The 17,989-nt window shown below is 46.7% G+C and overlaps 1 protein-coding gene across 1 annotated transcript; it reads left to right on the forward strand.

The window, feature by feature from the left end:
• Window positions 1-8,524: 8,524 nt before the first annotated feature.
• On the forward strand, window positions 8,525-10,184 carry LOC103719337. Its single transcript, XM_008808536.4, has 2 exons — window positions 8,525-9,249; window positions 9,464-10,184. Exons 1-2 carry the CDS (start codon window positions 8,616-8,618, stop codon window positions 9,859-9,861), a joined length of 1,032 nt encoding a protein of 343 aa, XP_008806758.2. The 5' UTR covers window positions 8,525-8,615; the 3' UTR covers window positions 9,862-10,184.
• Window positions 10,185-17,989: the final 7,805 nt, after the last annotated feature.

The raw sequence follows: 17,989 nt of genomic DNA on the forward strand, positions 1-17,989 counted from the left end.
TTCTGTTGGTAGATTTTCTGAGTAAAAGAGCATAAATTTCAGTGAATTAATCTGGTAAGGTTAAGGCTACAATTAGTGTGATCACGAATTTGGGTAGTAAAGTAGTATATAGCATTCTTGCTTATGGAGCTAGTCTTTTGCACAGAAATCTTACCAACAAAAATGGAGCAGTATCCATGATGAACTCATTTGCTTCAAGGCACCCATTTCTCAGATTGTTTTTAACCGAGTGTTTGTGCTGCATTGTGCTTCAGATCAATCTCAATTTAACTTGATTTGTCTGTTCTTAATTTCTATGGCATGAATGAACTCTAATCCAATCTTTGATAAGCTAATCCATGTAGTAAATTGAATGCCCTATGCCTATATTAAAAACAATACTATCTTTATTTCGAATTTATCAAGCTTGAGGCGGTGGAATAAGAGCACAGGGCCTTGCCCGATGACAGGTCTGCTTCTCAGAAAAGAGATATCCCAAAGGTTACTACACAAAGGGTATGCAAGAGGGAAAATAGAATAGGATTTTTCCATAAAAAAAGAAAACGTTTGGGAAAAACTAATTATAAACTTTTCAAATGTATTAATCTGCTAATGAAACAGACATTCAGAAAATCATTTTTTTCTTAAAAACTTAGTTTTCCAAGTGAAAGTTTCCTTGCAACTAAAGATAACCAAAAGTTCTTTTTTTAATTTTCAGAATTGCTGTGCTTTAAATAAGCTCCCCAAGTGGGCTAGGTTAAACAAAAAAAAGGGTACCCAATATAGTGTGCTATCAATGCAATTGGAGGTTAGAACATGGATTGTATTGACATTGTTACTAGTTGAAGGATATGCAAATTCTTCTCATTAAAAAAAGAAAGAAGGATATGCAAATTGTTTAACATTTTTAGGGCTATGAATTTGTCTATGCTCTTTGTAGGAAATAAATTAATGTGATACTCTTTGTAAGGTACTTGAGGACCAATGTTTACATTGTTGAAAGAATATATAATACATTGATATAGATATTTGTGCGCATAAAGTATCCCTTAATATTCCCAAAAGCTAAGTGTTAGTCACAGGCCATATGACAGTTGCAGTATATAATTGCTTACTTCGCCATGCTTTCTTAACGAGTGCTCGATAAATAGGTCTCTGATTGGTGTGATGCACCACCATATGGTTCACCATAATTATATGCGAAAGAGAGAGAGAGCTTCTTTGAGCAGGACTCAAATGTGTCGGATTGGGTTGACCCATGATAGTCGGTTTGACTCAAGTAATTTTTTCCCCCTTATTTGTAGAACTTAAGTTAGTAAATTAAAAGCAGTATCTGTATATTTTTAGAAATTTCATCTGATCAATTCGCGTCCCTCGAGAATGGATTCAACTTATGCTTTCATGGCATTCGTACCCGGCCCAAATGGAGCTGACTCTTTTTCTTTGGCACCGTATAAGCACTCTTTCTAACACCCAGCCGACACCCACTCACTAAAAACGCGCCGGAAAGGAAAAGGGTGCAAGTGTTGGGTGTTTTCTGGAAACGCGTGCACTGTATCGCTACGCGGATATATCACTCGGAACTTATATCATGGTTAAGGAAAATGCTAAAGTAACTCAAAAGATCACCCACAGACTCACTCAGCTGGTGTGGCGTATTGTCACCGCTCCATTCGAATTGGCATCGGGGAGTGCGTGGTGCAGGGTATGTGAGTAACTTTTTTTGAGTGATTTTTCTGAGTTACCGTATCATCGTTCGAGTCTACCTCCTCGCCCACGGGAGCAGCCAATGCTGGACGGCGCTTCCAGAAGTCCAACCACAGAACGCGTCAACGAGCTTCCATTCGCACGTGACGGAGGAACGAGACCTCGCGGGGGTGGCTATTTGCATGCCTGGCCAATTAAAGAGGGGTGTCGGCACCTGAAAAGCCTTATCCTAAGAAATTTCTCGAGCAAGTGGGTATGCCTGCACGTGGAACCACATGAAGAGCTGCCCCGCCATTATCTCCAACCTCTTTGTCTACTCCTTTTTTTTTATTTGCCTTTCCCTCTAATATAAGTTTTGCTCTTGACCCTAGAGCTCCTTGGATTCTATTGAAACTTGGATTTGGATGTAAGATAATTTGCCACTCCCAAACATTACTTCTTTTTCTTTTGCTACAAATACTAACCATTACTTCATGAAAATTGAGAAGTCGCCTTAAGACATGCATAGATGTGGCGTAGTTTCTTTAGCACGTATACCGGCTAGGGTTTGCTTAATATTTACCTCGCTTGTATGTTAATATGCTTGTTAAATATTTTTTTATTCACACGTTGAAAGCTATGCACTCTTGCTTAAATGGAAATTCCTTCCTATGAAGCCTAAGCCAGGCTTTGGAGAAACTGAGTTGGTGACCACACATGCGCTCAGCTCGGCGTAGTCTTTTTCCGAAGTATTACAACTCTTCGGAAGAGAATTGAAAGTTGAAACATTGCATAACTTTAGAACCATCATCTCACCTCAATCATTAAATAATTCAAACACATCATATCCACTCCCTCTATGATATTCTGGCTCTAACGGTGCATTGCGTTCGAGACAAACACTTTGCTTCTACTATTTTTCTTTTTCCAATTTTCTTCCATCTTTTTCTTCATTTTCTAAGGAGTCATTCGGGTTAAGCCTCCCAGCAATCATACTTGTTAGAGGAGAATAGAACTAAGTTGGTTATTGTACCTTGGGGATCAAATTACCATAAAGCCACACATAGGATGCAAACCAGATAGTGTTCTACATACCTCAATTCAAGCAAACTTTCAATCAATTGATTCTCAAACTTTTGTAGATATAAAATTTTAATTTAATTTTTTATTTGAAAGAAAAAAATAGCAGAAAGAAAAAATAGCAATTTCTAGATGCTATTCCGCCAACAAACTTTGTATCACATGCTTAGAAATCCCATAAACATCAGCATCAGTAACTGTACTTATGTACACCAGCAACATTTGGTCGGAGCTAATTGGGAACTTATTCTTTTGTCCCTTACCTTCTAGCAATACAAGATAAAAGGACAAATATCACATATATAGAGAGGTTGGTTCAGCATGTGTCATATAGCTTGCAAGGGCTCGAGTCACATCCAACTTACTTCCAAAATTCAACCTTCTTTTTCTTTTTTTCTTTCTTTTTGCGGTTGCCCTTGACCCCTCAAGCACTTCTCACAGCTCAATTCAACCCTCTTTGGTTGCAGTTGTGTGTTGGTATCAACAGTGAGTGCATGTGGCATTAGGAAAATGGAAAAGTCAAGAAGGAAAAAAAGTAGCATATTTTATGGACCTAGAAAGTTATATAAATGGATCAAAATGGTCTATGAATTAGAAGGAAAAAAAAACTTGATGGCCATGCAAAGAAGATCTAAATTCGCATACAAATATTAAACAGAACAAGTAGGAAAAAGAACCAGATAACAAACGTATAAAATTAGTTGCAGCAACAATATAGTTATCTTTAGCAGAAATTAATAGCAAAGAAAAAGTCAGATATCCAACCTTCAATAATTGCGAGAAGAACTATTTTTAAGTTCTATGTTTCCACTTTGGAGTTAGCTATGTGTATCTATGCCCCTTGATTGATTTATGTGCTTGATAAACGGTGAAAGGCAAAACACGTTATGCCGTCGGAGAACTTGATGTCATAATAAGTGATGATTATGGTCATTTGCATCCACACCCTTGTGTTAATGCTCCTCGATATCTATAAAAGTGTCTTTTGATAGAAGACACTGACCATTTTAAGTATTTAGGCCAAATTAACAGATGGCAGTAGAGTTTGCTGTATCGAGATGAACTGGATGATATATCTTTTACCATACCATACTAGTTCGGTACTAATATCCTGTATGGGAGGTGTACCGATATTCGACATACCAAAAAGATCTTGTACCGTACCATGTCGATACAGTGTTAGTACGGCACCAGTATAATATCTGGTACTGAAATGATGAACTTTGGGTGGTAGAGATACTGCATGACACACGCAAACATTAGCTCACCAAAATATAAACTTTTCATTGTAAAGTTAGACTTAGCATAGTCAAAACTTGAACCTAACACCCATACATTTTTTAGGAGAGATGAGTGGACCAGACTTCAGCATAGCTAAATTTGGTCCACACAAGCAAACAAAGTCATTGTCATTGGCTTCCCTTGGAGCAGTCTATTAGAAACTATCTCAATTACTAATAATAATATGCAGCGAGGATATTTGTGAGACGTACCTTCAGCCATAATTGTTCAAGTATTTGATTAAAATCTATCCACAAGAGACTAAAAAAAGAAAGAGTCTTCTAACCTATGCCTCCGTAAAAGCCATAAAAACGATGAATATCATAGGTTAATAAATAGGCTAGACTAGAGATCCTTATCATAATCAAAACCTCGTCAGTTTTCTTCCATCAAGAAAAATACTTTAGGCATAACTACATTTAGTGGATAGTTAACAACTTAATGATGTGGGCTATATTGAAACGTGGCCAACACAGTCTCCTTGGTGAAATGTGAATTTCTCACATTGTTTCAAAAAACTGAGCATAAGATAAATGTGTCACACTTTGCTTCCTATCTTTCTATGTCAACTGATGTTTCCTTAAGGCCTACGCATGCTCCACCCTTCCCCAAAGTGGTCGGTTGGCATGATGGTGTTCGACGCCGTCTTTCTCTCTTTGATTTCCATTTTTCTTCTCTCTTCTACGACTGTGCTCGGATAGCACTGCCGTGTCTGTTAGGCCCAAGCAAAATGACCACACGATGCATGGTTATGTGGCATGAGACCATCGTTACGTTTGGCCGTGGTTACAAACATGAGAGTTCTTTCTACAATTTGCTTCTACTTCATTCTTCTCTCTAATTTTAATTGTGTGGCCCTCCTTTCTTCTGTTTTGTATAGCAACAATGTGAAGTCTAACTTGGTAATGTTAGTGATTTTTCTAAGGAGTTATTCGAACAGAGAAATCGCTCTTTTATTATTCTTTATTTTTTAATTTTCTCTTTCATTCTCACATGTGGTTGAGGGTTACTATTATTGTGATATAAAACTTCGTCAGTGCCCTAAAAGATTAAATTGATAATAGTTAATCTATGAGCCTAAGTTTTGATTAAGTGAGCTAGCTAGCAAGATATATAGGGGCACTTCTAGGTCAATGCAAAATGATGTCTTTCAGATGCATGCATAGAAAAGGTTTTCTTTTGTGTCTGTTTAAATCTGTTGCTACCACTAGCCTTCAAATTTATCCTACCTACATCTCACCTACTCATGTCTCTCATACTCTAACACAAACTTTGCGAGGAGAGTTTTGATGAAGCTCCACATTTCACGTGTACATGTTTCCTAGATCACATGCACGAGGCCGAGGCGTATCCAGTATTTTTCTTTCAGGAAAATATATCAGGAGGTTGGTGGAGAAGCTTAAGACTAACACTATTTTTAGTTGGTCTTTGAGATCTATCATATGTCTAACTATGTCGAGAACAATTCTCATGCAGGTGGCACCAACGTGTCTTATGCAAGCTGCTGCTGCTTCTTCTTCTTCTTCGACTTTGAGAGTGTGGATTAATTCTGCAACTTCACCATTATAAAAGTATGGTTTTGCATAACTCTAAAATTTTTCTTTGCATATAATAAATTGTCAAAGAAATGTTAAAATTTTCAAAATTAAATAAATGTATAAAAAATCTAAATATTAGCATTGTAATTAATCTTAATTCAGTGTTAGCTTTCCTCTTCAACTGAGAGATGTCCAATACTCGAGCTCAACGGTGATAGCATCTCTTTTGTATTTCTCAAAAAATATTTTCTTAGAATTAATTTATCTGGATTTTGATTACTTTGAATGTTTAGATATTTTCTTTGGATTTATCTAGATTAGTATAAACTGCAGTGTATGAGGATGAGGTAAAGTTCTTAATGGATACCATAGTTCTCTTTGAATAGTGTGTCTACCTGCAGTACACACTTGATGGATCCACCTATATGGGTGTGAGAGTGGGGCCGCTTCCTACGAGAATTAGGCAGATCTCTAAAAGCACTCATGAATATCCAGGTAAGGTGCATGGCTTATTTGCACCAACCCATTAGAACAAGCCCAGAACTTGAGAGATCAATGTGATCTATGGGTCACTGATTTATATGAAAGACTTTTGGTTCATAGAAATTTTATATTTCACCAAAGTACTGTATGTCATACTCACTAATCCTAAAAATGGTTCATAGTCTCAAAGACATCATTTTGATCCCACATTGGAAAGAAATGAAACTCAAAAGGTCTTTATATAGTCTTCAACCTTTTAACCTGGTGAAGTAAAAAAAGTAAGTAGCCCATGCATGCATGAGCCCAAAGGAGGTCCAAGGCAAAATTGGCAGATTCGATTTGGAAACGTGTTAACTGGGCGCGTCGCGCTCGATCATCGCACGCAGGGGGGCCCCCCTATGCGGATGCGGGAGTTGGGCTTGAGCGATTCTGGGCTGTTCGCTAATGTACGCTTGGAGTGATCCGGTTGTTGTATCCTAGAGGATAGGCCGCCATTACCTGCTACACCGAAATTTATTCTCCGAGGGGCGCGATCTATTTTTAAGGACAGTGTGTTAGCCTAGATGCATGAATATAATTGATAAATTAATAATTAAATATTTATAATATTCAAAAATAATAAATAAGAAGAATAAACTAGCAAATAATTAACTTGATAATAGAATAATAAAATGAAGAAAGAGAGAGAAGATGGCCTGTAGATCGAAGCACGCTGATGCGTTGTCCCAGAAAAGTTTATGCCCCCCACGCACGGATCTGCTGGCACAGATCCCCTAGAGATATGACGATCTAGTACAGAACCATATCTTTTCCGTCAGCGCGCCTCCAGGAAAGAAAGAAGAGCACATTCACGCTTGCAGGTAGCTCAAAAGAAACTTAGAAATATTATGAGGAGAAGAAAAAAATTTCATTTCTTTTTTCCCCAATAATCCCTAGAGCACTTTTTATATATGCTCTTGGAATAGGAAGAAGAGAAATTTTTTATTGTGTTTGAAATGATCCCTAGAACCTTTTATATAGGCTCAAACGCGTAAAAAAAAACATGCTCTCCTTCCGTAGATTGATGACGTGTCTTATAGTGCTCCTTTGATCATGCGGCTTGTTACATCATGGCCGGCCATGCTTCCTTCCTTCTTCGGGGGGCCTTTCCATACTTGCTCTTATGCGTGGATGCATGACACTTATTATGACCTGCTTTTTTTGGGGATCTTTTCATATTTGCTCTCTTGCTTGTGCATGGATGCTTCCCACTTGGCCATTGACCAAGTCAAATATTTGGTTTTCAAATTTCGAAATATTTGATTTAATTCAACACAGTGACGTCACGCTTCGATAAGTTCTTTCTTCTTACCATCTATTCTTTTCATAACATTATGATAGTCCATATAATTGGTGCTCGACCAAAACAAAGGGATGCAGTCTTTGTTCTACACTAAAAGTCCAAACCTAATACCAGTTGACAATTTTAAAGGTTTCACTTCCTTGAAAGGGTTTCATACCATCCATAACAGGTGCACCTGTCAAATGACATGTTAAAAATCCAGTGGTTAGCTGCAAACCTGCTTACTTAAGTAGACAGCAACTAATTAGAAAATAGAAAGTATCCTCCTAGCCCATTATGAGCTTGATAGTTTAGTTTGGAAATTTCCAAACTGAGTCGTCTGGAAATTTGGATGATGAGAATAACACCATGAGTAATGGCATCAAAGCTCTCATCACCCCAGCCACCTTCCACCCGCCCTCTCTCTCTCTCTCTCTCTCTCTCTCTCTTTCTCTCGCTCGCTCGCTTTTAAATATTTCAAGAATCTCAAGGGCATGGCTGGTCGGTTAGTGGCTGAGTTATAGCTCGACTCGAGGAGATGGCCCTCTATGGGTCCCGCCACTTGGGTTCCTGTCACCCCCTCCGTAGATAACGGTCCAATTTTTGACCGTTGGGAGCACCCTTCTGCCCTCCACTCCTCCCACTAAGTGCTGCGCTCCTGCTCTTTCAATAAACTACACCAAAATTAAATTCCACTGAATGCCAAAAGACATTTCTACCCTGATCTGTAAAGGACATATTTCCAAACGAGAGATCCTGTCCGTTGATTCTTATTGGATGAGCAGGGTATTTCCGGAATTTAGAATTTCCGCAAAACAACAAAATCAGTTGAAGTTTCTTATCTGGCCATTTATTTTAGCCGGGTCTTCCAGAAATAACCTTTCCTTGCCGTTGGAGGAACGAAACGATATTTTGAAGCTTTTCCACTTTTCTTACGGTAGTGATGGAAGTAGCTCGAATCGAGACGAGGGTATGTGCGGAATAGCAGTATCTGGAAAATGTCGTAAAATGAGAAACTTTTTAAATTTTATTTTCTTGTAAGTCTCGAGATCTATTTGAATCCAACGGCTGATATCTCATCATCATAACCCATCTCCCGACCCCATCTATATATCTCCCACCTCCCCCGCTCCTCTCCTTCGCGAAGAGCATCCGCCACACGCCAGACGGGGAGAGAGAGAGAGAGAGAGAGAGAGAGAGAGAGAGAGAGGAATCGGACGGCTCTAATCTCTCACAGGGTGGAACGGATGGCGACGATGGGATACCGGAGCTCGAGCTGCAGCGCGTGGGTCTTCTCTCTCAAAGCCGTGGTGGTCTCGGCCGGCGTCTTATCGACGGCCCTGATGCTCCGCCTCTCGGGACCATCGATCATAAAGTTCCTGGCCTCCGAGTTCCCCCGGATGTACCTCTCCCTGCTCTCCTGGCTCACCCCGCCCTACCTCTACTTCGTCATCAACGGTATCATCATCTCCATCGCCGCCTCTTCCCGCTTCCAGAAGCCAGCCCCCGAGGTCCCCGATCCGGTGGGATCCGCGCCGTCGCTGGCGAATCCGACGGTTATCCAGCCGCCGGAGTACGTGCCTCCGACGGAGTACGTGGAGAAGGTCGCGGAGGGCGTGCGGCCCGAATTAGTCGCGCCGGCGGTGTACGGAGGAGAGGAGGTGGGGGTTTCAGGAGTAGAGATGGCGGCGGCGGTGGCGAAGGAGGCGGCAAAGGAGGTGGAAGGCGAGGAGGAGTTCGTGATATCGAGATCGACCTGGTCGCCCAAGCGGAGGGTGTCGAGGGAGACGGCTACGGCGATGGAGTATTCGGCCGTGACAGAGAAACCTCTGGTTTCCGTCAGGTTCGGTCACCGAAAAAACGTGAAGCCCAGCCCCGAAGGTACGGTAACGAAACTGAACTATGCTTTCGCCGCTGTTTTTTCCTTTTTAAAATATTTTTTCCACGGTTCGGCCGCTTCGGCGCACTTTTTTTTTCAAAATAAAATAAAGATTTGGTTTCTCCTTTATTTAAAGTATCAGATAAAAGGATAACAGCCGTCAGAAGTTATAACGGCGTTATTAACGGCGATGGCAAAATGGTGATTCTATTGCAGGGAACGCGCTGCGGGTGGCGAGGCCGAAGCGGAACGACACGCTGGAGAGCACGTGGCGGACCATCACGGAGGGCCGTCCGGTCCCCCTCGCCCGTCACCTCAAGAAGTCGGACACGTGGGAGACCCACGGCCGCGCCTCCCACAACGAACAGTCCCCGGCCCCGCTGGTGCGCAAGTCCGAGACCTTCAACAACCGGGCTGGCCGGTCGCCGGCGGCTTCGTCCTCGCCGTCGCCGTCGTCGTCTGGCGGCCGGCTGAGAAGGGAGCCGTCGCTGGGGCAGGACGACCTCAACCGGCGCGTGGAGGCGTTCATAAAGAAGTTCAACGAGGAGATGAGGCTCCAGCGGCAGGAGTCGTTCAAGCACTACTTGGATATGATCAGCCGCGGCAGCCACTAAAGGAAGGAGGAGGAAGAGAGAGAGAGAGAGAGAGTTTGTGTATTACCGTGGACAAGTAAACTGTTGAGTTGTCGCTAGAAACTTAAGAAGGAAAATATGAAGTAGAAGAGTGGTTTGTTTTCCCTCTTTTTATCTGGGATCAGAAAGAAAACTGAAAAAACAGAGGAAGCTGTGTGAGTGATGCTTGTTTTATTTATAATTATTTTTTATTTGTTGGTTTTTCGCTTTTCCTAAATTTGGGTTTCGATATATATGTATATATACCAACGAAATCAGGTGAAGTTGTTGTGGTTTATAAACATTTTGTTTTCTTGTTTCCTCAATGGAATTCTGGTGCAACAGGAGATGATCATCTCTCTTTGGAGTTGGAGAACTGTGATGCAACAGAGAGTTCAAAAATACAGGGCTTAATTTGGTTTATGGCCTGTGTATTTGGATTTCGCATTAGTCCTGCAGTTTAAGTGAATTTCGGAGGATCCGAACTCAGCATTGTTCAATTCGAAAGATTAGTTGAGCTCATCTATTTATTGAGAAGGTAATCACACAGTTAATCTTGAGTTGCATCATATTCTTTCAAGGTTGTTAACATTCTTGCAAATGGACATGGACTCAACTCTTTGAACTTTGATTGCTTGGAATCTTAGCATGAAGATGATCGATGATATCATCAAAACTCTTCAAATTATTGGGTGGGTAACCCTCTCCCTACTTTTCAAATTGGCAAGGCATATATATAGCATGTGTTAAAGTGGAATTTTCTAACCAAAAGTGTTCGGTCTTTAAGTATCACATCATCACCCATATGCTACGTCATTACCTATAAATCATATCATCACTAATATACCATAAATTATTTTTTTTTATCTTCTAAGTTTTACAAATATTTTTATATGATTCTCATAATTTAAAAATCTTTAATTAGGGGGAGAAAGATAGTCGCGCGATTGTAAGCTCGAGTGAGAGGAGGTGATGGAAGGTTCGAGCCAACACTCGACAATGGAGCAAGGGCTAGGACCTAGCGGAGGAGGTTGAGGCGGAGTGGACATAGTACCACGGTGAAGGCGAAGCCAAAAGGAGTTCGATTGTCACGAGGGTGGGGGCTTGATTGTCGTCAAGAGCCGAGGAGGAGGAGGAGGAGGATAAAGGAGCTGGGCGCCGAAGATAGAGAGAGGTGCAGGAGGAGGAAGAGAAGAGGGAAGGCTACATTAAATCATACTTGAAAATCAAAGAACTTGATTAAAGATTTTTAAACTATACGGAACATGTAAAATATTTGTGAAACTCAGAGAGAGAATCAAAAGCATACTTGATGCTACATGGGCGATGACATGACATATGGGTGATGATGTGGCACTCAATGATCGGATACTTTTGAATAGTAAATTTACTATAGTGCGTGCTATGTGCCACATCATCATCCATATGCCACATCATCAAAATTAAACTTTTCAACTATTATACAATGTCATCACCCATATGCTGATAGTGGTGCCAATAAGAAAAAATGTTACATCATTGTCAATCGACTATATAATTATCTATCTAAGTAGTTTATGCCACGTAGTCGGCCACATAATCATCAGTTAATACCAACAGAAACTTATGGTGAGAGGAAGTGATCGAAATTGGAGGTAGGACGATATTAAAATAATAACAAAATAATAAGGACCATATTTAATTTTTTAAAAAAGTTAAAAATTTATTAAAAATCTGACTTAAGTTTGGAGCACTAAAAGTATAATTTATCTAAAAAATAATATGTCAGTTAATTAATTTACTTTTATCCAGCTCGGTGGTGAGCGTTTCTTGGTGGTTCAATTTTTCAAATGTAATGAACATCGAGATAAGAGACATGTTTATCGGTACCAATTTCCATGGGGCGGAACTAGAAATTTTTTATGGGGAAGGGGATTGGGAGAATTGGCAAAAGAAAGAGAGGAACAGCGAACGGCTCTTTAGAGTGAGAAACTCTAAGGAGAGAGCAAGTCTGTCAAACCCAACAGCTATCTTTGCCGGTTGCCGGCGAGAGCTCCGTTGTTGCCCGGTGGATGGTGGAGATCGCAGTGGGCCTTGGTTGTTGGCTCTGTTGTTTGCTTGCCGTTTCAGCAAAATGGCCCGGAAGAAGGGGAAGCAACCGATGGCGGGGTCGACAAGCTCGGCAGGGGAGCAGGTGGCGGGGTCGTCGACGGCGGATGGCAAGGAACCAACGGTGCTGCCCGCGGTGCCGATGATGAGGACGTGGGCGGAGGTTGCAGCTCAAGGCAAAGGTACGAATTCGGGGTGGAAAGGGGAGCGACCGGTTGGCCGGGTGCGACCTGGACCTTGGGTGACTCACAGACTGACGGAGACGGAGGTGGCTCGTTTGAGCCTCCACTTCTCGTCGATCGTCGAGCTCCCGGGGGAGCCTATCGAGGTAGCCCGCCGGGAGTGGGAAGGCCTTGCTGTGGTCGGTCGGAGCCTTGACCGGCGGGTGCCGGTCGAGTGGGTAGCAAAGGATGTGGCTGCCCGGTTGAAGAAAACAGGGGAGGTCGTGGCGGTTACCCTAGCCGAAGACCACTTCGCTTTGCGGTTCCGGTCGCCGGAGGTCCGGGACCGCGCTCTGTTGGAGGGGCCCTGGGTGGTGGCGGGGCAAATGTTAGCCATGGAGCTGTGGACGCCGGACTTTCTACCCAGGGATACTCCGGTGAAAACGGTGGTGATGTGGCTACGGCCACCCGGGCTTCCTCCAGAATATTGGTCGACCTTGACCATTTTGGAGATCGCTGCCAAGGCAGGGCGGCCGTTGGCGGTGGATGGAGTCACAGAGGGGCGCCGAGCCATGGGCTTCGCGCGTGTCAAGGTGGCGATTGACGCCTCCGTTCCCCTCCTCCTAGGAATCCGGATCCTCGGGAGGACGAAGGCCCTCTGGCAGCCGTTTGTATTCGAGAGCATCTCGGATCTATGCTTTCGGTGCGGTAGAATTGGACACCTCGAGCTTGGGTGCCAGTTCGAGGTTCCGGCACCGACGGGAGCTAGCCTACTAGGGGAGGCGGTCCCCGGGCCGATCTATGGCCCGTGGTTGGTGACATCTTGCGCCCGGCAGCCGCGGGAGCAAGGGCCGCCGCAGTCGAGGAAGGCGGGTGAGCCCGCAGCTGGGTCACCCCCTCCTCGATCGCCCTCGCCGGGTGCCGAGCCCCCTGCGGGTTTGCCCCCTTCTCGGCCGTCCTCGCCGGTTGCTTCGCCCATCCCTTCGGTGTCCCTGCCGGACCTGGAGGGTTGGCAAAAGCCAACCAAAGTGGTCCGTCGCCACTCCCCGCCGGTGGTGGTAGGGGCCCTGGATTCCGGCGGGCAGGAAGAGGGTGACCCGGAGTTGGTGGGGGGAAGGATTGGGGCGCCTGGTGTTTGGGCCGGCCAGTTTGTTCAGGCCGGGCCAAGTGAGGGCTTGGTGGGCCAGCACAAGGAATAGTCCAAGAAGTAGCCCAGAAACGCTGGGCCGCTACTGGATCTGGGTCGCACCCTAGGTCGGGGACAGGCGGGCCACAGGGGAGTCCGCGGGGCTCGTGAGCCCCGCGTGGTGCATGCGGTGAACCGTGCGATGGGTTCCCAGGCCCGTCGCGCGGCGGGTAGCGCGTGGCCCAATCTGGCTGGGCCACGTGCGGAGGACTCTGGGAAGGCCCCCGTGGGCGGGGGCCTTCCACTGTTCACAGCCCGTTTGGGCTCTACGGGGCCCGCCATTGGGCCCGATCTGCTGGCCGAGCGGATGGGGCCCAATGCGCTTGGTTTCCAGTTTATGGCCCAGGTCCCTAGTGTGGTTCCACCGTCCGAGATCTTTACTACTCTAGGCCCTCTAGAGTTGGATGTGGGACAGGGGGATGGTGCCTCGAGCTGGCCCGATTTGGGCGACGCGATTATGGATAGTGGGCCCCCTGTCTGTGTAGATTGTCCTATGACGGGCTCTCTGGAGGGGCAGGACGCACATGCACTTGTGGAGCACGGGGTAGGTGACCCGAGTGGTTCTGAGGGGGCGATTAGCTGGTCCGCAGATCACTCGACGGTTGTTCAACGGGTGAAGGCGGCAGTGCTGCGAGTCGTGTCTGGGGTCAGTGTGGATGAGGGTCAGCGGGACGATCCTTATCACGAGGTGGTGATGGACCCTGCGGCCCAGAGGGTGGATGTGCCTGTGGCCGACCTCTCGGATTTTTCCGCATGAGGATTCTTGCGTGGAATTGTAGAGGGGCGGCGAAGCCGGCCTTCATGTCATCCTTTAGGAGGTTGGTTCAGATCCACAGTCCAGAGATCTGCCTTCTCTATGAAACACGACTATCCGGTAGAGGATTGGGTCGCATTTTGCGGCGATTTGAGGTTGACTGGGAGTCATATGTAGTTGAGTCTCGAGGGTTGTCCGGGGGCATTGTGGCTTTATGGAAGCGGGGTGTGGCCACAGTCGATGTATTCCATAACTGCTCCCAACAGGTCCTAATGATTATTTCAGAACCTAATGTTGCTCCATGGGTCCTGAGTGGTGTGTATGCTAGTACTGACCATCGGACCAGGAGGGTTTTGTGGGATGAGCTCACCCACTTACTCGCTCAGGGTCTTCCGACGGCGATAGTGGGTGATTTCAATTGCATCTTGGAGGGGAGTGAGAAACGAGGAGGTAGAGTGTTCACTGACTCTATGGATAGGAGGGAGTTCCGCGATTTTCTCTCGCGTAACGGCCTAGTAGATCTAGGTTTCTCCGGCCCGCAATTCACTTGGTGTAACAACCAGTCCGGTCGAGCCAGGGTGTGGGAGCGGCTTGATAGGGTTGTTGCTTCCACCGACTGGCTCATTAGATTTCCTTCCTACAGGGTTTGTCACCTACCCCGGATTGCTTCGGACCATTGTCCTTTGTTGATGTCGATGGTATCGGTGTCTAGTCACTGGTGCCCCTTCCGGTTCGAGAAGGTTTGGCTGTCCCTCCCTCAATCCTGGGACATTGTCCGAGGAGCTTGGAGTCTACCAGTTCGCGGTGATGCCATGCAGAGGGTATCACGTAAATTGGAATTGACTAAGCGACGGCTACGACGCTGGAATCGTGAGGTAGTGGGCGATATCTTTAGGAAGTTGGAGGATGTGGAGGCCGCGATTGCTGAGCTCCAAAGAAGTGAAGATCAGATGGGTGTGCTCCCCGAGGCACTCGATCTTGCGTCAACATGAGATCTTCTGGAGACAAAAATCTAGAATTCAGTGGGTCAGAGAGGGTGATCGAAACACTAGTTTCTTTCATCGCTCTACGGTTATCAGAAGGCAGAGAAATATGATTCGATCCCTGCGGGATGTGCAGGGCCACCGGGTGGAGGGTGATTCGGCCATTAGCCATATCCTGCTCGATTTCTTTCGATCTCGCTGGATGGAGGATAGTGGGTCTGATACAGCTGGCCAGCTCCCGAGGGCTGATTCCCAAATTTATATGACCGAGAACGCTATGTTGGTTCGACCAGTGATGAGGGGGAGGTGCGTGAGGCTATTTGGGCTCTGGGCGAGGATAGGGCTCCTGATCTAGATGGCTTCCCACCTTTTTTCTTCCGGAGATACTGGGGTATCGTCCGGACTGCAGTGGTGGAAGCTGTCCTGTGTTTCTTCAGTCGAGCTGGGATGCCTGACGACTGGAAGGCCACATTTGTCACGCTGATACCTAAGCGTCAGGATGCGGCCGAGCCGAGCCACTTTAGGCCGATCAGTTTGTGCACAACTTTATACAAAGTTGTGGCTAGGATACTGATGGAACGTATGAAGCCCCTCCTCTCTGGCATCATCTGTCAGGAGCAGGGTGCTTTTGTGAGAGGTAGGAGTATTTCCGATAATGTCATGGTGGCCCAAGAGATGATGTGGGATCTTCAACGGGCCTCGAAGAGGCGAAGCCTGATGGCTGTCAAGCTAGATATGGAACGAGCTTATGATAGAATTAGGTGGAGCTTTCTTAGGCTAGCTTTGGAGAGTCTGGGGTTCCATGAGACATGGATTGGGTGGGTTCTAGGGTGTGTTCGGGGACCAAGGTTTTCTATATTGGTCAACGGCTCTCCAACCCCTTTTTTCAGTTCTACTATGGGGCTTCGGCAGGGATGCCCGCTATCTCCATACTTGTTTATCATTTGTTCTGATGTCTTGTCTCGGTCGCTGCGGGCGGCGTGCGCCTCCGGAGTGCTGGAGGCTTATGTTCCAGCTCCAGGGGCCCAGCCGATATCACATTTACTCTTAGCCGATGACTGCCTCCTCCTGACCCGGGCTCGCGTAGCGGACGCTCAGGCTATTAGGAGGGTTTTGGCCGTCTACTGTACTGTATCCGGTCAAAGAGTGAATGTCCAGAAATCCTCCATCTCCTTCAGCCCAAGTACGTCAATCCGGGTTCGACGGGGGATTCGGAGGATCCTGGAGATGCCTGAGCAGGACGAGACCTGGACCTATCTGGGTGTTCTGATCTCGGGTAGGAGATTGCGGATTTCCGAGTGCACCGGGTTGGTGCAAAGGGTTCAGAGCAGACTAAAGGGTTGGCGGGCAGTGTCCCTATCTATGATGGGCAGAGTCATGCTGATTCGATCTGTATTGGGTTCCATGCCCATCTACCTTATGGCAAATACGGTGGTGCCAAGGTCTGTTCTAGTGAGGATTGAGCGACTCCTTCGGGGCTTCTTATGGGGTTCACTGGGTGGGGGTCGTGGGGTGCACCTGGTGGCTTGGGAGAGTATCTGCCTCCCCCTCAGGGAGGGTGGTCTTGGGGTGGTGTCTCTCCTGGAGAGACGAGAGCTGCTCCTTTCCCGGCATGCCTCCCGCTTCATCCTGGAGCCGCAGGGGTTTTGGAGCCGAATCATGACTATCCGTTATGGGGGGGCAGGCCCAGAGGGCTGGGCCCGGGGAGGGCGGAGATGCTTCTCTCTATGGCGTGAGATAGCGAGGTACTTCCCATTAGTGTCGAGTCACACCCGATGGCTGATAGGTGACGGGCGTAGCATCGACGTGGCCGGGGACCCGTGGGTCGATGGCCTTCCTCTGCGGCTTTGGCCGACTATGGTTAGTGTCCAGGCTGGGGAGGGTCTACTGGTCTGTGATCTCATGACTCCCGGGGCGGCTAGCTGGGATGAGATTCAGTTGGCCCGTTACTTCGGGCAGCATTTGTCGGAGCGGGTCCGTTCACTCTCTTTCCCACAGAGTGGTGGACCTGATGTACGTGTGTGGAGGTCCTCGTCCAGATCCAGGGTCAGGATGGGCGACCTCTCCCGCATCCTTAGGCGGGAGTACAAGCCTGGCCCATATTGTGTCTGGATCTGGCGATTGGAGCTTCACCCGAGGGTAGCTTTGTTCCTTTGGAAGGTGGTCTGGGACCGTCTTCCTACGAGAGCTGTACTTGGAGGTCGAGGTTTGAGGATCCCATTGGTGTGTGAGGATTGTGGTGTGGCCGAGACGGTGGACCATGCCCTGTTTCGGTGCTCATGGGCTAGGAGTACTTGGCGTCTGGCAGGGGTCCCACAGGAGGTATGGCGATGTAGGGACCTGTTCTTACAGGCCATGCGTCAGGGCTCAGAGTCCCCGACGCTTCGTCAGGAGGCTGTTCGAGCGAGCTGCACTGCCTACCAGATCTGGCTGGCTAGGAATGCTCGTACCTTCGGCGAGCGACGTATGTCGCCGCGATTTGTGGTCGAAAATGCACGCGTTCAGACGGCAGAGCTGTGTTACACCATCCCTGTTGAAGGGACCTTGATAGCTCGGGACTGCTTCGGCAGTTTCCCGTACGGTGTTTTTCACCTGGGAGCCCCCACCTCCGAGTTTCCTCAAGGTCAACTTTGATGGGTCTGTCCTGGATGGTGGCACACGGGGTGGCGCGGGCTTTGTTATCCGGGACCCGTCTGCCAGGGTTGTGGCTGCTGGTGGCAGTCAGTTATTTGACACTTCGGTTCCGAGTGCGGAGCTGAGAGCAGCCTGGGCGGGCCTTCGCCATGCCCGGTATGTCTTACAGGCTAGGTCCATCATCCTGGAGGGTGATTCAGCCACTGTCATCAGTTGGATCCAGGGGGGTCCAAGGGATGGCGGCAGTGAGCATCCTTTGCTTCGTGACATTTGGGCTATGGCAAGGGATGGACGGGCCTTTTAGACCAAGCATATTTACCGTGAA

Source organism: Phoenix dactylifera, chromosome 4, assembly GCF_009389715.1.
Source record: "Phoenix dactylifera cultivar Barhee BC4 chromosome 4, palm_55x_up_171113_PBpolish2nd_filt_p, whole genome shotgun sequence".
In the NCBI taxonomy this organism is placed as follows: domain Eukaryota; kingdom Viridiplantae; phylum Streptophyta; class Magnoliopsida; order Arecales; family Arecaceae; genus Phoenix; species Phoenix dactylifera.

What these genes read in the sequence shown, in the direction of transcription:
- LOC103719337 (XM_008808536.4), top strand. Translation starts at nt 8,616, where the DNA reads ATGGCGACGATGGGATACCGGAGCTCGAGCTGCAGCGCGTGGGTCTTC. An exon ending in CGTGAAGCCCAGCCCCGAAG is followed by an intron (nt 9,250 to 9,463) that starts GTACGGTAACGA and finishes ATTCTATTGCAG; the next exon opens with GGAACGCGCTGCGGGTGGCG.